The sequence below is a fragment of the Carassius carassius genome, chromosome 42 (assembly GCF_963082965.1).
Source record: "Carassius carassius chromosome 42, fCarCar2.1, whole genome shotgun sequence".
NCBI lineage: Eukaryota > Metazoa > Chordata > Actinopteri > Cypriniformes > Cyprinidae > Carassius > Carassius carassius.
Window position 1 is genome coordinate 12,325,561 of NC_081796.1, and position 18,448 is coordinate 12,344,008.

At 36.2% G+C, this 18,448-nt stretch overlaps 1 protein-coding gene across 14 annotated transcripts in view; it reads right to left on the reverse strand.

Annotated features, from left to right (window-relative positions):
- Positions 1 to 18,448, reverse strand: part of LOC132123809 (sickle tail protein homolog) — a 164,566-nt gene that overhangs the window by 38,847 nt on the left and 107,271 nt on the right. For 11 of the 14 annotated variants that reach the window (XR_009426687.1, XM_059534475.1, XM_059534474.1 and 8 more), the window contains exon 2: positions 14,090 to 14,382. Coding sequence is in view for 12 of the 14 variants with exons in the window: in XM_059534475.1 (XP_059390458.1) it covers positions 14,090 to 14,382 (293 nt within the window). In the remaining 2 variants the exon portion in view is untranslated. Of the gene's footprint in view, positions 1 to 9,326; positions 9,468 to 9,582; positions 9,798 to 14,089; positions 14,383 to 15,339; positions 15,571 to 18,448 lie in introns of those variants that run through there. The other 3 variants (XM_059534476.1, XM_059534481.1, XM_059534480.1) reach the window with 3 other exon arrangements.

Consider the following 18,448-nt stretch of genomic DNA (forward strand, 5'->3'; position numbering starts at 1 on the left):
AAAAATTCAGGCCCTACATCAAGGTGAGTAAACTATGACAGATTCAATTTTGAGCAAACGACAGGAATCAGTTTCAATCAAATACACTTTAAAATAAGTCATGACATCTGATACAGAGCTTTTTGATATTTAAATCAGTGATGCACCATTAAAAGTCAACTAAAGAGCAGATCTCTTGACACTGAAACACCCACACACCTGCGGTTTCTTGTAATGTAGATGTTTATTTATCTCTTTGATATGAGGCAGCAAAGAGATTTTGAACTAAGCCAGATGAAACTAGATCAGAACTTTGCCGACCACAGCAAAGTGTCCTAGGGTTCTTTTGAGGGCAGGAGGTGGGAAATTAGATTCACAACCAACACGATGATTTTCTGCAGGCACGCACAAAACAGGAGCTGTCAACCGACTGATGACAATAAAAGCTCAAGGGTGTGTTTGTGCGTGTGTGAGTCACTCACCACAGGTTAGCTTCTATTCTCAAACCTTTTCTATAATAAGCGTAAGTTCATCACAAGTTCGAAAAGTTTTTGAGAGTTTGAGACATTGAGAAAATTGAGAGTTAAACATCTCAATTCAAGTACCAAAGCCACGAGATACAAAATAAACACCATAATGTTGCTTAAAATGATGGACTAGACTGTTAATTTTAATTAAACACATATAAATCATGTATAATCAATGAAAAAAATATATAATAATGTATTAATGATCTATAATTATTTATTCATAATTAAGGAATCATATTTATTGAAAATAGTTGTTAAAGTCATTGTAGAGTATAAATCATAGTGTTAAAAATGGTAAAATAAAAAACAAATTATGTTAAAAAATATTAAGATAAAAAGTTAATAAAGTAATCATACTTTAAAATAGTATAAAAAATAATCATAGTAGGCTACCTTAAAACTTGTTCAGTAAAATAGTATTATACAATAATGATCATAAGTTAAAAATAGTACAGTAAAATAGTATAAATAATAATCATGATAAAAATAGTATGTAGTAGTGGTGACTACTATTGGCATAAGATTTTGAAATATGCATCTGTGCATGCTTTTAAAGCTAATATTACCTATAACAAACATTGAGGAAGTCTATAATATCTGAAGACAGCTGTAGGCTACGTCAACGTTCCCATTCAACTCAATGGCCGACGCATGTTTGATAGAAGGTCTCTAAGTTTTATATATGTGTATTCCACTTTAGCTATTTTAACGACGGAAAAATGGTCAGTGCGCCGGGGCGCATTTTTGGAATGGGTTGACCCTATTCTTTTAATGAGTAATGGGCGTAACGTTCAATACACCAATCAGAGTGTCATCTCGCATTCCCTTTAAGAGCGAGATGCGCTCGCGCCAGGGCGGATCGCTATTTACATGCCGGAATTTGTTGCCGGAAAAGCTGAACGCTTCTCAAATGAAGAAACCAATCTGTTAGTGCGCAAAGTTAAAGCGCGCGAGCAGATCATCTACGGGACAAGCACGAATCCACCAAAGCTCCATGCGATGAGTCAGGTAATATATATGTGTGTGTATTGGCACGATTGTTCAATTAATTTGCCAATTTTATTCATCATTATAAGTAGTAATAGGCTGAATTCCAAATAGGTAGCTTAATCTAATACATGCAATGACTATCCATCATTACATTTTTATATTTATGTAGCCTAAACAATTAATATTCTTTTACACTGTAATCCTTTTGTTTTTAATATTTGGCATGGTTGTGTGATGCGTATCCCTGTGTGTAAAAAGCAAAGTCAGCGTGCACTGTGGACCCGCCCAGAAGCACATTTTTTACCAACGTGCTCTTTAAATAACAAAAAAAATATTGCACCATTGACTTTAGACCAGGTTTGAGTTGGTCTATGGTGCAGTCTATTTTCAGCTCCTTAAAATAGCAATATGGCAGCAATGCACCTGAACACACCTCTTTTTTAGACCAGCATGCCCATGGGCGCACAAATGGGCGCAGATGAATTAGCTAATTAAACGACATGGCGCTGGACGGGAAAATGCGAATGGCGCCGGACTGAAACTAACAAACACACTTGCGCTGCGCCTTGCGTCGCATTGCGCTGGGTGTATGACAGGGCCCATTATCTTTAAACAGCATGAGAGTGGTTATGATAACTCACTTATCTTTAATTCATTTTTCTTCATGGTTATCTACGTTGAAATTGTGGCTTAGAAAACTGCTAGAAACAATCATAGTTGCAACTGTAAGAATAAAAAGAAATGATGTGTATGTTGGCATGAATGATAAAGATACAAACAGGTATATGGAGCAGTGTACCTACCAAAGCTTTTTTGTTCAAGCCAATAAGTCTTGTTATGGCAGACAAGAAGGAAAGGCAATAAAAAAGTGATAACTGCAACGGACACCTCTTTTTTTCAGACCAAACCAGTCCATGTTTTAGTAATGAATGCGAAGGGTTGTAGAGAGATGATTTTAAAGTCGAACTGACTCTGCCAGTTGTTTTACCCTTTTTTTGGTCATGATACTTCAGTTAGGCTGGGATTTCCGCTACTGAAAAAGTAATATGACATCAGCTATACTCATTATGGTCAAAAACACACAATGCATTGGAGTCCTGTCCTTGTCTGACCCCACTGACAACATACTCCAAAAAAATAAATAAATACGAGCACAGGAGCGTATTTTACTTTTTCTTAAGCAATCATAATTTAGCCCTTCATGCCCATTTCCACACTTTCTTGGCACTGGTTATGGCTACTGTAAATTTAACTTAAAAATCTACAATCACCTTATATACCTTCTATATGCAGATGACATTATTATTGGCGAACCTTTTGTATGTGAAATGAGTAACAATAGCAAGTTGTTGGACATTTAAAAGGTGTTGATATGTAAATATGAGCAGTCATATGTTAACGCACTCACGGCTGTGGCATCATTACCGTGATGATGCCTGAATGGCCCATTTTTCTGCTTGGTTTCAAAAAATAAATCTGGGTGGACCAGAGATCTGAGTTGAGAAAGTTAGAGTAAATCTACACAGTACACTACACTCTTTTGTTTCAGAAGAGTAAAGAAAATCTTGTTTTATATGACATGACTACCCTGAACTAGATAACGAATAAATGCAGCGGATAGCAAGAAAAAAGCCTTTTCTTTTATATATATATATATATTTTTTTTTTTTGCTTTTAGTTTGAACAGGCCCTAAGATTGAAAAGAATGAGATTCGGTATACAGAAAAATTATATGAGAAGAAAAAAGAGGACGTAAAGATAAACACTATTGTTCAAAACTCTTCAGTGTCACATGATCCTTCAGAAATCATAAAAATATGTGGATTTGGTGCTCAAGAAACATTTTTTTCAATGCTGAAAACAGTTGTGCTGCTTAATATTTAGTGGAAAGTATGAGACATACTCTCTGGTAAATAATTTGTAATATTATGAATGTATTCAATTTATTTAAAATATTTCTTTTAAAAAAAAATTTTTTACTGACCCCAAACTTTTGAATGGCAGTGTGCAAGAAACAAGAATAACTTCTAATACGTCTCTAAAAGTCCTATGTGTGAGATGTACTTGAGCGAGCAAAGACAAAGAGCTAATTTTTCCCTTACACAGCCTTATGTTGGACAATAACACATTGATGCATTATACACACTTATATTAGTCAATAGTTCCCAGTGTCTTAGTTTTTCTTACAGTAGTAGCGGTTATGTTACGCCTATCGTTTACACTACTCCGGTGTTTTCGACCCTCGAAAACGGACACTTTTGAAAACAATATAGTTTGCGTTTCAGTGTAAAAAGACCAAAACGGAGACTTTGGAAAACAATGCCTTAGCTGCACACATTCGGTCTGCGTATCATTGATGACAGTGTAAACAATAACATCATGCACATTGTTGTCAAGCACGTAGATGCGTCTGCGATCTAAATAATAGGGAATCTATCTATTCATATCTATGGCTGTACCTGTATGAATGGTCAGGTGACATGTGTTTTAGATTGTATAGTGTTAATGGAGATCGTCAGTGTAAACGGGGCCTAAAATGAATTACCTCCGGTCACTTCTTTTACTTACACATATGGGATATGAATCTTTAAAAAGTGATGTTAAAAAAGTTCAAATGAACACACTTCCACTTAATTTTACTGTTCGGACAGCTATCACAACATGAAAAGAACAAGTGTAAATGTCCTCCAAGATGCATCAGAGATGGACAGCAATCTGCTCTAACATCAGCAATCACAATATTTTCTTTTCTAAACCAGACACAAAATCTTATCAGTAATGCAATAACAGACCTACAGTTAGCTCTCTATCGCCTGCACACAGCAGGCCTGCAGATATTGTATCAAAATCCTGTTGAACCACCACCATCTGGAAGTTTGTCCATCTGGTCTTGTTTTGGTCTGGTGAAAGGTATAAAGGCTATTTTCCCCTTTTCCTTTTATGCTGGTTCTTTTCTCTCTCTCTCTCTCTCTTTCTGAGTGGATAGGAAAGGGCAGGAACATGTGAGGGTGAGGATACAGTCTGTCTGGGCCAAATAGAACCAGATGGCAACTCTCAGTCTTGTGATGTGCTTTCACCACGCCAGTGCTTGAGGTCTCATCTGCACGCAAAGGTGGGACACAGATGTTTGGCAGGGTGGTTTGTGTGTGTTGACAAACATCTGAGCGATCCATCACATCAGCATTGACACCTTGGCAGGAAAATATCACACACACACAGATGGGTTTGGGCATGTATGCTGACTCTGCTGGTTCATCTTTAATACAGTACAGAGGAATTTGTGGTGGTGGATTCAGTGTGTCTGTCAGTGATGGTGCAAAAGTTGTTTAAATGTATCCTTCTTAGAACAACAATTATATAAACTATAGCCAGATTGCATTTAGTACAAACAATCAAACATATATACACACATACATAAATAAATATAAGTTGTTATGTTTTTTTTTTTTGGTAAAATGTTTTAAACACTACTAGAAAAAATATTACAATATATATATTTTTTTAGAGAATTATTTTTGAATTATTTTGAAATATTTAAAAAAAATGTAAGTATTAAATCTAGAAACCATAAATTTATATGATATTCAATTTTGCTTGATTTCTTGAAGGACGATTAGCTATTTTGGTAATGCTTATTTTAAGGTGACGCAGTTACATAAATTATATGTATATACTATTTTATTACACTGTAAGTACATCACCTTAAAATAAAGTGTAACTGACATTTTATTGGAAACAAGACAAAACTACTAATAAGAAAATTATTTTTGGGCAGTTCAGTATATTCAACTGCTATGATTAATTATTATGATCTCTCACATATTGTGGGTATAAATAAAATGTAAAATTATTGCTGTGAGTTCGATATTTACAACCATGATAAATACGTAATGCAGATGTCAAGAAAACTGTACTCTCTGATTCATTACATTTTACCACAGAGATTAAGTGAAGAATTGCAAAAAAAATAAAATGTGCCTAATAAGGGCTTTATTAACTTACTGATTGTATCTGATTTGAACTCTCTCGACGATCTTAATCCCCAAAACCCTGAACTGTCTCTAGACATTATATCCCTGTCTGGATGGTTGAATTTCCATTATCCTCCTTTGTCAATCAAAAAGCAAAATTCACCACCCAAAATATCTGATGAACAGACATTAACAAACAGACACTCACTAATAATAACAAAATGACACTTGCTATTTAAATAATACTAATACTGTCTGTGTCAGCCTCATTCAATGAGTATTACATATTGTAATCATTATTTCATGGTCTAATGGAAAAGGGGGCTGTTTTCCCACTATTTCTCCTAACCTTGGTGGTTTGAACTGTATCAGAAAAAGGAGAGAAAGTGTCTGAATGGAAAATGAAGGAAAGTGCTGACACATCAATATCCTTGAGGATGTGTGAAAAATCCACGTTCTGTAGAAAAAAGTTATGTAGCATCTTAGCATTAAACATGACACTTTAACACTACTGTTCAAAAGTTTACGGTTGGTAATACTTGTAAATATTTTTGAAAGAAGATTTGTATGCTCACCAGGGGTGCATTTATTTGGCTAAAAAATACAGTAATTCTAATTTTAATATATATTTTAGATGTAATTTATTCCCATGATGGCAAAGCTGAGTTTTCAGCAGCCATATTACATTTGGAACTCAAGAAGCATTTCTTATTATTATCAATGTTGTTCTATTTGATATTTTGAGGAAATTGTGATTTTTTTTATTTATTTGATAATTATAAAGTTTATTTGAAATAGATACATGTTGTAACACCCCATCAAACCACAGCTTTAACCAAACCTGGCTCCACTCAACAAAAATGAAGCCCTGGTCCTCATTTTGGTCTTTGGTGTGGTACTGGTCCATGAAGAATGGGAAAGGTCAACCTCAACCTCATGAGGACAGCCACAGACTCACCGTTCTCATTACAGGACACTGACCACTGTCACACTCTCACAGATAAATCACACAAATACACACAATGACAAAAACAAAGAGGAAGAAAGAAAAAAATATATCTTTCTTGAGCACCAAATCAGCATATTTTAATGATTTCTGAAGCATTGTGTGACACTAAAGACTGGAGTAATGGCTGCTGGAAATCTTTGCATAACAGGAATAAATACATTTTAAAATGTATTAATTAATTTTTTAACTTCACCGAACAGCTCCGATTGGCCTGATGTCATCAACACTTGTTATTGGGTTCCCCAAAAAATGTAAATTGAGCGAGTGCACAAAATACAAGTTTTTAATACAACTGTAATTTATTTTCTTACTCTCATATGTGATGTTCAACGTGCCACCATAAAAAAATTATCCCGTTCATGAAGACACACCCTTGGTTGAGTTAATTTTGCCTGAAAGTACCTCTCACACACTAGAACAATGCTGTCACATGTGGTGATACAAGAAACACTGAGAGATCCAAGTGCGGGTATGATATTTATTAAAGGGTAATCCGAAGGGGTAAACAGTCCAGGCAGGGTCAAAACCAGAATATCCAAATCCAAAACATAAACAAAACATGAACACAAGGCAAGGGCACGACTAGATGACGGACATGAATTAACATCACATTAAACAAGGACTCCGTAACACAGACTCAGACAGACCGGGTATAAATACACAAAAGGATAATGGGGAAACAGGAGACAGGTGGGGAACAATCAATTAACTAAACAAGGAGGAAGGTGACCAAATAAGGAGACAGGAAGTGATAATATGATAAACACCGTGGGAACTGAGGACACCTAGTGGAAACCCAGGGAACACAACCCAGACACTGTGACAAATGCAAAGCCCATCAGCTCCTCTGCACATCATGCTTAAATGAGCATCAAATCCCCATCAGCCAACCTGCCACACTATTTGCATGGCCCTGTGAAATTGGACCATTCATGGGAATGAAGCAGCCAAACATGCAAAACTGAAACTGCACTGATGCTTTGAACTGACAGCGTCTCCAGTGTGAGCTCATGACCCCGCAATGACCCACAGCTGGACATTTTAAAATATAAATCACTCATGTCTGCTCTTGGCAGACAACGGCAATGATGGAGAACTGGGATGGTGCCAAGCGGATGATCTGTGACAAGCCGGGGTTATTGCACTAAAATAAAATGTGCTGAAGATCATTATGAGGAAACTTGTCCCAGATCAGCATCATAGTGCACAGGATTGTGTCAACAAGAAAACTGTGCTAGCATTGTGATTCATTTAAACCTTTCTGACACCCGACAGCCCAGTATTACAGTATAATTAGTGCTGCTAATAATTATCCAGTATAATTAGTGAGTGTTTCAAACTGGCATACACAATGGCACCTTGCTCAACCACTATTTAGTACAGCATACTACTTCATAAAGAATGTAAAAATGAATCTTACACTTCAAATCAACTTCATGTCTGACAGAAAGTCCAATTTACACCCAGAATGCTCAGCCCTTCATGAGCAATACTCTTAAAGTCATCGCATTAGGTGTCAAAATCTGCAATAGGATGAATTTTTAAGCTTTCCAAACAGGTCTAAACAGCTTTCTAATAGACTGTATCATGGCTCATTTCATTTGAAAACAAATGCTGACAGCTTCTTTACAGCATTATTTTGATTGTCTTATTGCTAGGCATACTTACGCAATAAAAATGCGCAATATTGTTACATTTATTTGTAACCCCTCCATCCTAGTGCATCCCTGTATCTCACTTAATTCTATTCCATTATCATCTATAGCACAACTGTTTATACAATTTATTTATTTGAATTTTTTTAATTTATCTTTTTGTCTGTTTGTTGTTCTCTCTGTGCACTGGAAGCTTGTGTCACTTCAACAAGTTCCTTGTGCGCAAGCATACTTGGCAATAAAGCTCTTTCTGATTCTGATACAGAATGCTCATTGGAAAAAGTGTGCCCCCGTCCACGTTTCTGCAAACTCCAAATGAACACTAGTGACAGTAAAACACCAAGAACTTTTGTTCCTTTTCACACACAATAAATAGATAAATAAATATATAATAATAATGGTGGCAGATAATCAAATAATAAAGACTTATTTTCGCATGGTTCCTTTCACAACACAATGCTATGCCCTCACAACACTTGTACTATAGTGCATTTGTAGACTACCTAAGTTGCATCACATAACCAGCTCCATATATTTGGCTCTACTGATGAAAGCTTGCTTGTTAGCTCACCTGGTATAGTGCTGCACTTGCAATGCAGAGCATTGAATTTAACAGGTTTTATTAAAACATTTAATATTAGAATGCTTTATTGATTACCGCCAGCAAATCACAAAGTATCACAGAATTATCACAACCTATTGCTCTTAGCCTACTACTTTGAAAAGAAAAGCACTGTTGATGTGCTTTTATGATTCGTTACCATACTTTTTTTAATACACGCTCTGACAAGTGTTTAATCGAAGGTCATTATTACTTAAAAGTTTGAAAACCATGAAAACGTTTACGTAGGTTACACTAAAAATATACGTTTCCATTTTATTTTTCCCTTATTTGGTCAAGCGCCGCCCCATTCCTATTATTCGCAACTTGGACCCCGCCAACTGAAACAACACAAACTACTATTAGACTTAAAACACCAACAACAACCCCCAGAATCCAGGTCTTCACGCCTTATATCTTCCCACGCAAACGAGAGCAGGAAAAACAACACAAAACCATATCTCAGTAAGTCTATCGCTGTCTAAAATCTTAAACGGACATGATGGAACAGTCAGCAAGTCATGTTAAACATCCAAACGATGGCTAAAAAGTTACAAGCCTCCCAGCACTCCAAACGCCCCCTGATCATACCTGGTTAGGGACAGAGCTGACCCCAGCCATTATCGTCCTACTTATCTGCGTCTTTTCAGCCGTGCCACAGAATGAATCCCGTATCTGGTTACTTACTGCAACAGTAACGTGCAGAAACGCATCCATGAGCGCGCGCCTTCTCTAGTCAGAACGAGCTGCTCAGACAATCGCATGATCCGCGAGTTTGCAGCGGCATGGATTCAGTTTTATATAAATAGAAGTTTTTTTTTTAAAGTATGATGAACTGTTACAATACCTTATTTCACAATAAACAGACACCCTCAAAACATTCGTCCTCAGTTCCGACTCATTCTTAGAAGCCTATTCCATGATTTGGAGGAAGCTTGAAAAGTATGCCATGTCCTTTTTAATCTCTTTTCCCGTTGTAAGTACAGTTCGCTCAATGAAAGAGCCCGAGTGAGTGTTGTGTGTGTGTGTGTGTTTGCGAGAGAGAGAGAGAGTCGAGCGCCCCTCCTTTCCGCGCGTTGACCCAGCAGCTCTAGTCTATGCGAGCTCACCTTGTAAACAGAGCCAAGTCTGCGCTTACATCATACATTACAATGGTGACTTCAAATCCCTATTACTCTCCACCTAAAATACCTGGCGGATCATCACACAAATAGAAATACGTCTGTGACTTAAAGGCTGCAACATCAAATGACTCCTAAACCGAAACAGAGCATGGAACATTTATTTATTTTTCCACAGAGCTTTCACACCATTTTTAACTTTAAGCAAAGTTTTCTTAATTCATTAGATTAGGTAATGAATATCATGGCCTCTGTTTTATGTATTTGTTTTATAAAATCTTTAATATTCTAAACTAAAATCTAAGTTAAATTACAATGGGGGTGACAATTATTTTAAAACAAATAAATTAATACACAAACTCACCAATAATAAATGAATGTGAAAAATTAAAAACATCCATGGTTTCTACTAATTTCCATTCACAGTAAATTCCTTCTGCTTACATTATTATATTTGTATTGACGTTTGAGAGAAAAACCACTGAAATACAGATGTTTAAACAAAATGTGATCCAGCACTCCATGGTCTCTCCTAGTTTTGATTTAGTGTGAGGTGGAGGACAGGTGAAGGCTTACACAGCTAAACTAAATGCTAAACTCCTTGTGTTGTTGTGCGATTCAGTGCTTGCTGTTAGTGTTCAGTGATCAGCACTGTGTCTGCTACGGAACACCCATTCAAAATAAAGACACAGAAACATTCAGGACAGCTTTCGATATATTATGCCCAGATTAATGCAGGACTGAACAGTTAAAAATAGTCAGCCTTTAAAACATGATTTGCTTTTATACTGTTTGTGCGATTATTTGATAATAATAGGTCTGTGTTAAGTATTGTAAAAGCAAATGATTGACCATAAAAATAAAGTACACAGAAAAAAGGTTGGTCAAGTGTATGGATGATTGGGCACTAAACCAATCAAAATTCCTTTCTCTCTCTCTCTCTCTCTCTCTCTCTCTCTCTCTCTGTGTGTGTGTGTGTGTGTGTGTGTGTGTGTATAAAACTCCTACTACACTGTTACAAACTCACACACACACACACACACACACACTCACATTCTGCAGCCAAGTACTCTTATTCTTGAGAAGCTGTCAATCACCTCCATTGTTCTGATATGTAGGTCTTTTAGAGCAGGTGAGAGGCCTTTTGTTTTCAATCAGAGTAAACACATGCAACACTCCCTCACACATTCGCTGAGGGGAGGCGTTCAGCCCCTGCCCCCACCTTTTCTCTTTAATACCCCCTGGGGCAATCCAAATAACATTCCACAGGCCCACTGAGAGGATGAGCAAAACAAGTGAAAAGAGAACGACAAAGAGAAAGAGTGCATTTTACAGAAAGCATCTTTACAGATCTTAATATCACAAAATAATACATCCAAAACGGTTATGTATATACATTATCCCTTGTTGTGCTATGGAAAATTGTGTTACGTTATACCATGAGTATACACCGGTCAAAGATTTTGAATTATTTAGATTTTTATTTTATTTTGAAAGACATCTCTTATGCTCACAAAGGCCAAATATATTAAGAAATATAGAAAACAGATACTTTATATATTTCACAATATTACAGATTAATAAAAAAATATATAAAATGTTTAATAAAAAACACAGTAAACTGTTATACTGTGAAATATTATTACAGTTTAAAATAACCATTTTCTATTTTAATATATTCAAAATTGAATTTATTCCTGTGATGGCAAAGCTAATTTTTCAGCAGCCGTTACTTCAGTCTTCAGCATTACAAGATCCTTCAGAAATCATTATAATAAGCTCACTTGCTGGTCAAGACACATTCGTTTTTATTAATGTTAAAACCAGCTGAACAGTGGAAACCGTGATACACCATTTAAAAGTTAAAAGAGTAAGTTTTACAAAAAAAAGGGACAAGTACACATATTGAAGGAAAGGGAGAGTCAAGTAAGATTTCTATTACAAATAAATGCTGTTCATTTTAACATTCTTTCCATCAAAGAATCCTTCAAATTATTTCTGAAGGATCATTTGACATTGAGGACTGCAGTAATGATTGCTGAAAATTCAGCTTTGCAATCAGAGGTATATATGACATTTTAAAATATATTAAAATAGAAATCATTTATTTCAAATTGTCTAATATTTCACAATATCATGGTTACTACTATATGTTACCCTGGACCACAAAACCAGTCTTAAGTCAATGGGGTATATTTTTAGCAATAGATAGAAAATAAAATAAAAAACATTGTATAGGTCAAAATTATCGATTTTTCTTTTATGCCAAAAACCATTAGGATATTAAGTAAAGATCATGTTCCATGTATATATTTAGTAAATTTCCTACTGTGAAAAAAAAAAATAATAATTCGATTAGCCTAGTAATATGCATTGCTAAGAATTAATTTGGACAACTTCAAAGGCGATTTTCTCAGTATTTTAATTTTTTTGCACCCTCAGGTTCCAGATTTCCAAATCGTTGTATCTTGGCCAACTATTGATCCTAATAAACCATGCACCAATGGGAAGCTTTTTTATTCAGCTTTCATATGATGTATAAATCTTAATTTTTAAAAAATTTACACTTAAGTCCAGGGTCACATATTTAATCAAATAAATGCAAAAGAAAATCCTAATTATCCCAAACTTAAAGTAGTGTACATTAAGATCTGGTCAGTGCTAAACTTTTTTTGTCAGTTTTCCTAAACATTCTGACTTGAGTGTGAAACTGAACAGAAAATGGAAACTTTAAGGCATGGCCTGACAACAAAAAAGTGTCAGTATGATATACAGTATGGCACAGACTTCAGTTCTCACCTCAGGCAACAATGGCTGGGCTCAAGCACCGAAAATGGTTTATTTCGGGAAAAAGAAACCTCCACCTGTTCAGACTGAGAGGTCAATCTATTTACAACCTTTTTAATTACACTGGGGCTCTAGAGTTTGGTTGGTTATGGGGTCACGGTGAGAAATAATATCCAGCTTTTTAATATAAAAATGTATCATATAATGAATGGAGCTAATATTAGGAGCTGAGGGGTGATCCCTGTGGTCATAATTGAAGAATGTGCAGTGTAAGGACACTGAATCTCATATTGAATACACACAATGAATATAGTTTCATATTGCGAAATGCGTCATTCACTGCAGAAACTGCTCATTGTTCATCAGTGTTTTTCGAGAAACTACATCCTTTCTTCACTGTATGGCCTCTATCAGATATTTAAAGCCACCAGATAACACAAACTTCAAGATCCGAAACAAAGAAAACCTGTGGGCAACCTTTGGCTGACCTACTGAAGATCAATAGATAACACATACACACAAGACACTGTTACAACAATGAGAGAAATTCAGTGGCTCTCACAATAGTTTTCCATGGTTTGGTGCAATAATTGCAATGATTTAATGACACACACACACACACACACACACACACACACACATATATATATATATATATATATATATATATATATATAAATAACCTGTTTCAATGTTTCTTCCAGCTACTACCTGCAGGCAATAAAAATGCAGCAGTCTAGCTGCCAGTTAATGATCATAAATATTTGTAATTATTTTCCTGTTATTGCAACGTTGCATATTTGTATTGCACATAAAACTGCAGTCTTTTTATAGTTTGCATATTTTATTATTCATCTGTTTCAGTCATGTGACTTTTATGCTCATATATATATATATATATATATATATAGAGAGAGAGAGAGAGAGAGAGAGAGAGTCACTGTTTGTAAGCCACTGTTTTTGTATTAGACAAAAATGTGCATTCATTTCACAGAAACGTCATTTCAATGCCAACAGTCACATCTTTTCTAGATTATAATGTTAGAGTTTTATAAGCCTTCAAGTTTCTGTAGAAAGTATTGCATAGGTGGCTACACTCTCATAAAGAAGACACAAAAGTTGTCACTTGTGCTGTACCCTTCTTTGTATCTAAAGAGTCCATATCGGTACCTTCGATACCTAAAGTGTGCATATTCGTACCTAAAATGTAAAAAAGTATACCTTTTTGAAAGCTACCGCCCCAGTGACAGCGTTTTTTTCTGAGAGTGTATAATATGGCATGTATGATTTAGCCTCATTCATCTGTCATTCAACTTTGTTTATGATGCTAAATACACCTATTTTCACAAATCTGCTTCACATACCTCGTTCAGATACATTAGCGGACAAACCTGGATTTTTGGAGCCAACTCTGACACAACAAACAGTATTGACAGTGATCTTCACCTGTTCTCGGAGTCTCTCCTGGTGGCCCATGATGGCGGAGGCGTGGTGTGGATATTTTTGCTTCAGATGTTCCAAAAAGGCCTCTCGTTTTTTATCCATATCGGATGGCTGCATGGCCAGGATCTCCTGTGAGCTGCGCGCTCCCCCCACTGTGTGTCTTCGTAGAACCCCAGTGCGGCTAGATTTGGCCTCACAGCGGTTACCAGGGCTGTTAGTGGAGACAACCTGCCGTTTACGGGACAGCTGCTCAGCGTCTTCACTGGAAGTCACTTTTAGATTCCCCTTTAGAGGTTCTACAGAAAAAAAGACAGAGATACAATAGAATGATTAGAGAAAAGTGGGAAAATATGAGAGTGTTTCCTTGTGGACCTCATGTATGTACACACACAGATGCAAATTTTTTTTTAAAAAAGATGTCAGACAGAAGATTATCAGATGGAGCTGTTGGGACAAGATTTATTAAATAAAGATGTCAGGTTGATCATCTTCAAGCTAAAGCCAAAAGAAGCAAACATGTCCTAACAAAGCTAACTGTTCGCAACAAGCTAGTGCTGAATGTTTACTTATATTAAATGTTACACACACACACAAGACACACACATCGACACATAATTCGAAAAGGTAGATACACTTTCTTAGAATGGTATAAAACTGAATAATGAAGTAACACAAAAACATTCAGTCATATTTAGTTCATCTCATGGGCACGAAAAGAATCGCAGAAGTGCAGAAGAGAAAAGACTATGTCAGCAAAACTACTGTTGGGAATAGCCTGGCTTTCTGATTCATTGCCCCCCAGTGTGAAGCTGGCACACAGATGTTTGTACCTAACATGGGCATTTTTTCTCAATAACAGGTACTTAAACAGAGTTGAGATATAGCCCAATTGGGATTCATTGTTTACTTCATATAAGGTGAGAAATAGTAGGCTAACATTCACTTTAGTGCAACGCTCTGTTGTATACCATAAAAGCTCATTAAAAGGTAAATAAATCTCCCACAGAGTAAAAGTGTAAGGTTGAGAAATCCTGAAACCCATCCTCCTCCCCTGTATGCTTAGTGTCACAGAACAGCGATCTATCAGCTCTATTTATAACTGCTAAGCTACACACACACACACACACCTAAAAACAAAATCTCAAAGCAAGTCAACAAGAAAATCAAGAAACCCTGTCCCATACAGCAAACATTCAACCCTGTCATTGCAACCTTGCTTTATCACATCTAAATCAGCGTCATGGAGCCCTTACCTTCTCCAGGCAGGTCTGTCCTATTCTCTTCTTCAAGTTCTGCCATGCTATCCAATACAATGATTCTATAGACACTGGATTTAAGAGTCTTTCTGTAGAGAGCAGCTGTTGGCCAGATTCCACAGACTCTCACACGCTTTAGCAGTTTACTTTAATGGAGTATGGATTACTCTTGACTCTTGTGATCAACTCTAGAAACCAATTGAAAACACCCCGCTGCATGCTGAGTGTGTGGGAGTCTGTGTGTGTGTGTCTTCATTCCCAGACCTAAAAAGGTGATGGTGACGTTAATGTTCCCATGTAAAGCCTAGCGAGGGGCCCTCACCAACAGGTGCTAGATCCATACTTCCTCCCTCCTTCTCTCATTCACATTTTTCTCACTATATGTTAAGTTCTTTTTTTGCAATTTTCCAATTCCAATTTTTCCAATTAAGACTAAGGTCTATTGACATGAAATTATCATACAATTAAATAAAATATATTACATTAGCAACAAAGTTACATTTTTATTCTAAATTAAGATGTTAACTAGTACAGAATATGTATGTGGCACCGAATGTTGGTTACTAATTACTGAACTTTAATTGATACAATTTTTCTCATAAATTAAAGAAAAAAAATTATGAATCTTTTTTTTTTTTTTTTTTTTTATAAATAACTTTGGTAACCGTGTTAACAAAGGACTGTTTACAGATTTGGTAGGAGTTTTCTCAGATTTCTCATGTGTTTAAAACTAGGTACTAATTATTATAATATAACAGTTTATTTAATATTTCTTTGTGTAAAGAAAATTGATTTGTGCCTTTATTACTTTAAAACATAACTAGTTGTACGCTTGTACCGTATCTGTGCAATATGCTTCCTGTTGCTGCATATTGAAGTCAAATACTCCTAATAGGTAGAACTTTTTTTGTCTGCAACAATGTGTCTAACTGTTATCCAGTCCAACAGCTGAATGTGGGCGGCTGCTCCTCAGTTTCATGACAAGTAGATTATTTTAAAATGTTTCAAATATCTTCTATAATCCTGTTCAAGTCTGTCATTACCTCAAAGAGGCAAAATAATATTTATGTCTGTGTGTGGATGCTTAATAGTTCAGTCAGCTCAGACAGAGAAGGAAACTAATGCATAACACATGGAAATGAGAGAACATCTTGTACACTCTTGTAAGTCTTATATCGCTGATTTGTTAACCAAACACTATTCCTCATATATGCCATGTTTTATTTGACATGCCTATGAGAAACAGAAGTACAGTTCATTCGAGATGTTGTACTACTGCAACTTTTCACCCAACATAACACTCAAAATGTGTATTTCCATAGAATACGTATAATAGAACGGAACAGCGGGCATTTATGCAAGATCGCCTGATATGACACAATGCATTTTCTTAACACTTAAACACATTGTATGTCTAACTGCAATTTTTCAAATCATACAAATAATTTTTAATACATTTTAAATACATTATTTCATAGAATGACTCTATTACAGTGCATCGTAAACATCCCATGGAGTCATTGAGGATGTTAACCAAATCAAACTTATTTAGTCATCCTTCCATTTCGAAAAAACCAAAGCCAACCTATCAACTTCATAAAAGTCATCCAATTATTACAAGCACAAAATACCCACAACTGACCAAACTTTGCATGATAAGACATGATACTTTCTGTATAGCCAGCCATGACTGTTATCAACACCTCTCACACCTACCAAAGCACCAGTGACCTTCTAAAAGATGTTGATTAAGCTCTTCCTCATCACATATTTTCCCTCAAACCACAAGCCAAACAGCACAATTCTCATCTTCCAAACCACACAATCCTCATCTTCCGATAAAATAAAAAAACTCACATTGAACAATGCTAAGGAAATATAACCACATCCCTTGCTCTATCCGCTGTAATAACACTTTTTATTTCCATTCCAGTCCTCTTCACCTCCTTTAACTTGCAATTCCTGCTCACTGGACACAATGGTCTGACACTGTAAACTGAACAGGGCATGTGTCTTTAGTAAAGACGCGCACGTGTGTGTGTCCTGGTTTGTTTGAAGCCAGTGGTGTAGGGTTGTGCTCAGGATTTATGTAGGAATGTGTATCTGTGTGCTACCACTCATAAACGTTTTATCTCTTCTCTCTAAATCAACGTAAATCTCTCTCTATCCCCTCCCTCTCTGGTTGGACAGAGCTCTTTTGTGTGGCTGTGGATATTGTGTTACTGCAGACACTGACTGAATAAGGGATAATAGTGCTATTTAATAAGATAAGTGAATCGTGCAAAACATGTTTGGAAACAATCATTATCTTTGCATAATTCCATTTGGTGGTGCTAATTGCACACACACACATAACTGTCTGCAGATTGTTTACTTTCTCTACACCTAATTTAAAGATCCTCCAAACCTGGAGGCATTTTGGGTGGCTGATTCCAACTGTCAATCACTGTCACTTTTTAGGATGAGCTTCAGGGTTTGGTTCCTCATCTTCATCATAATTTTTTACTTGAATAATTAACTTTAAGCGGATTATGAAAGCATTCAAACACATATTAATATGATACGGGTGTGACACTATGCATCTTCCCCCCGATCACAATGCTGGGGGGCACATTCAGCCAATGAGACTGATAAACCCTTAAAACGATACAAACAATAGTAAGGGCCTTCAGGCAGAATCTGTTTTTATCTCCTTCATCAACTTGTAATCCAGATTAAGTCTGAATCGTTCTGTTCCAACAAGTTCCCATAGATGATCTCGCTCTCTACGTTAGCAGCAAACCCAAGGCAGAAGACACTACTGACAAATTCCCAAAGGAAGACAAGGAATTCCCAACAGAAACCCCACAAATATTTCAGACAACGCACATTCACAAGCACAGTGCTCATATATATACAGACTTTGGTGCACACATTTATAGGCATCTGTAAAACAGGTGTGGAGTATAGAAAGTGTGTTACTGTTTTAGTTCCGGCATATGTGCAGGTGAGTGACCTGATTTGTTTAATAAGAGCATTCTACTGTAAATAAAGGACATTGTGATGCTGTAATGGTGCCACAATGCAGCCTGGTGACATTTTTGCCTCTCTCACAGGAAGAGTTCCG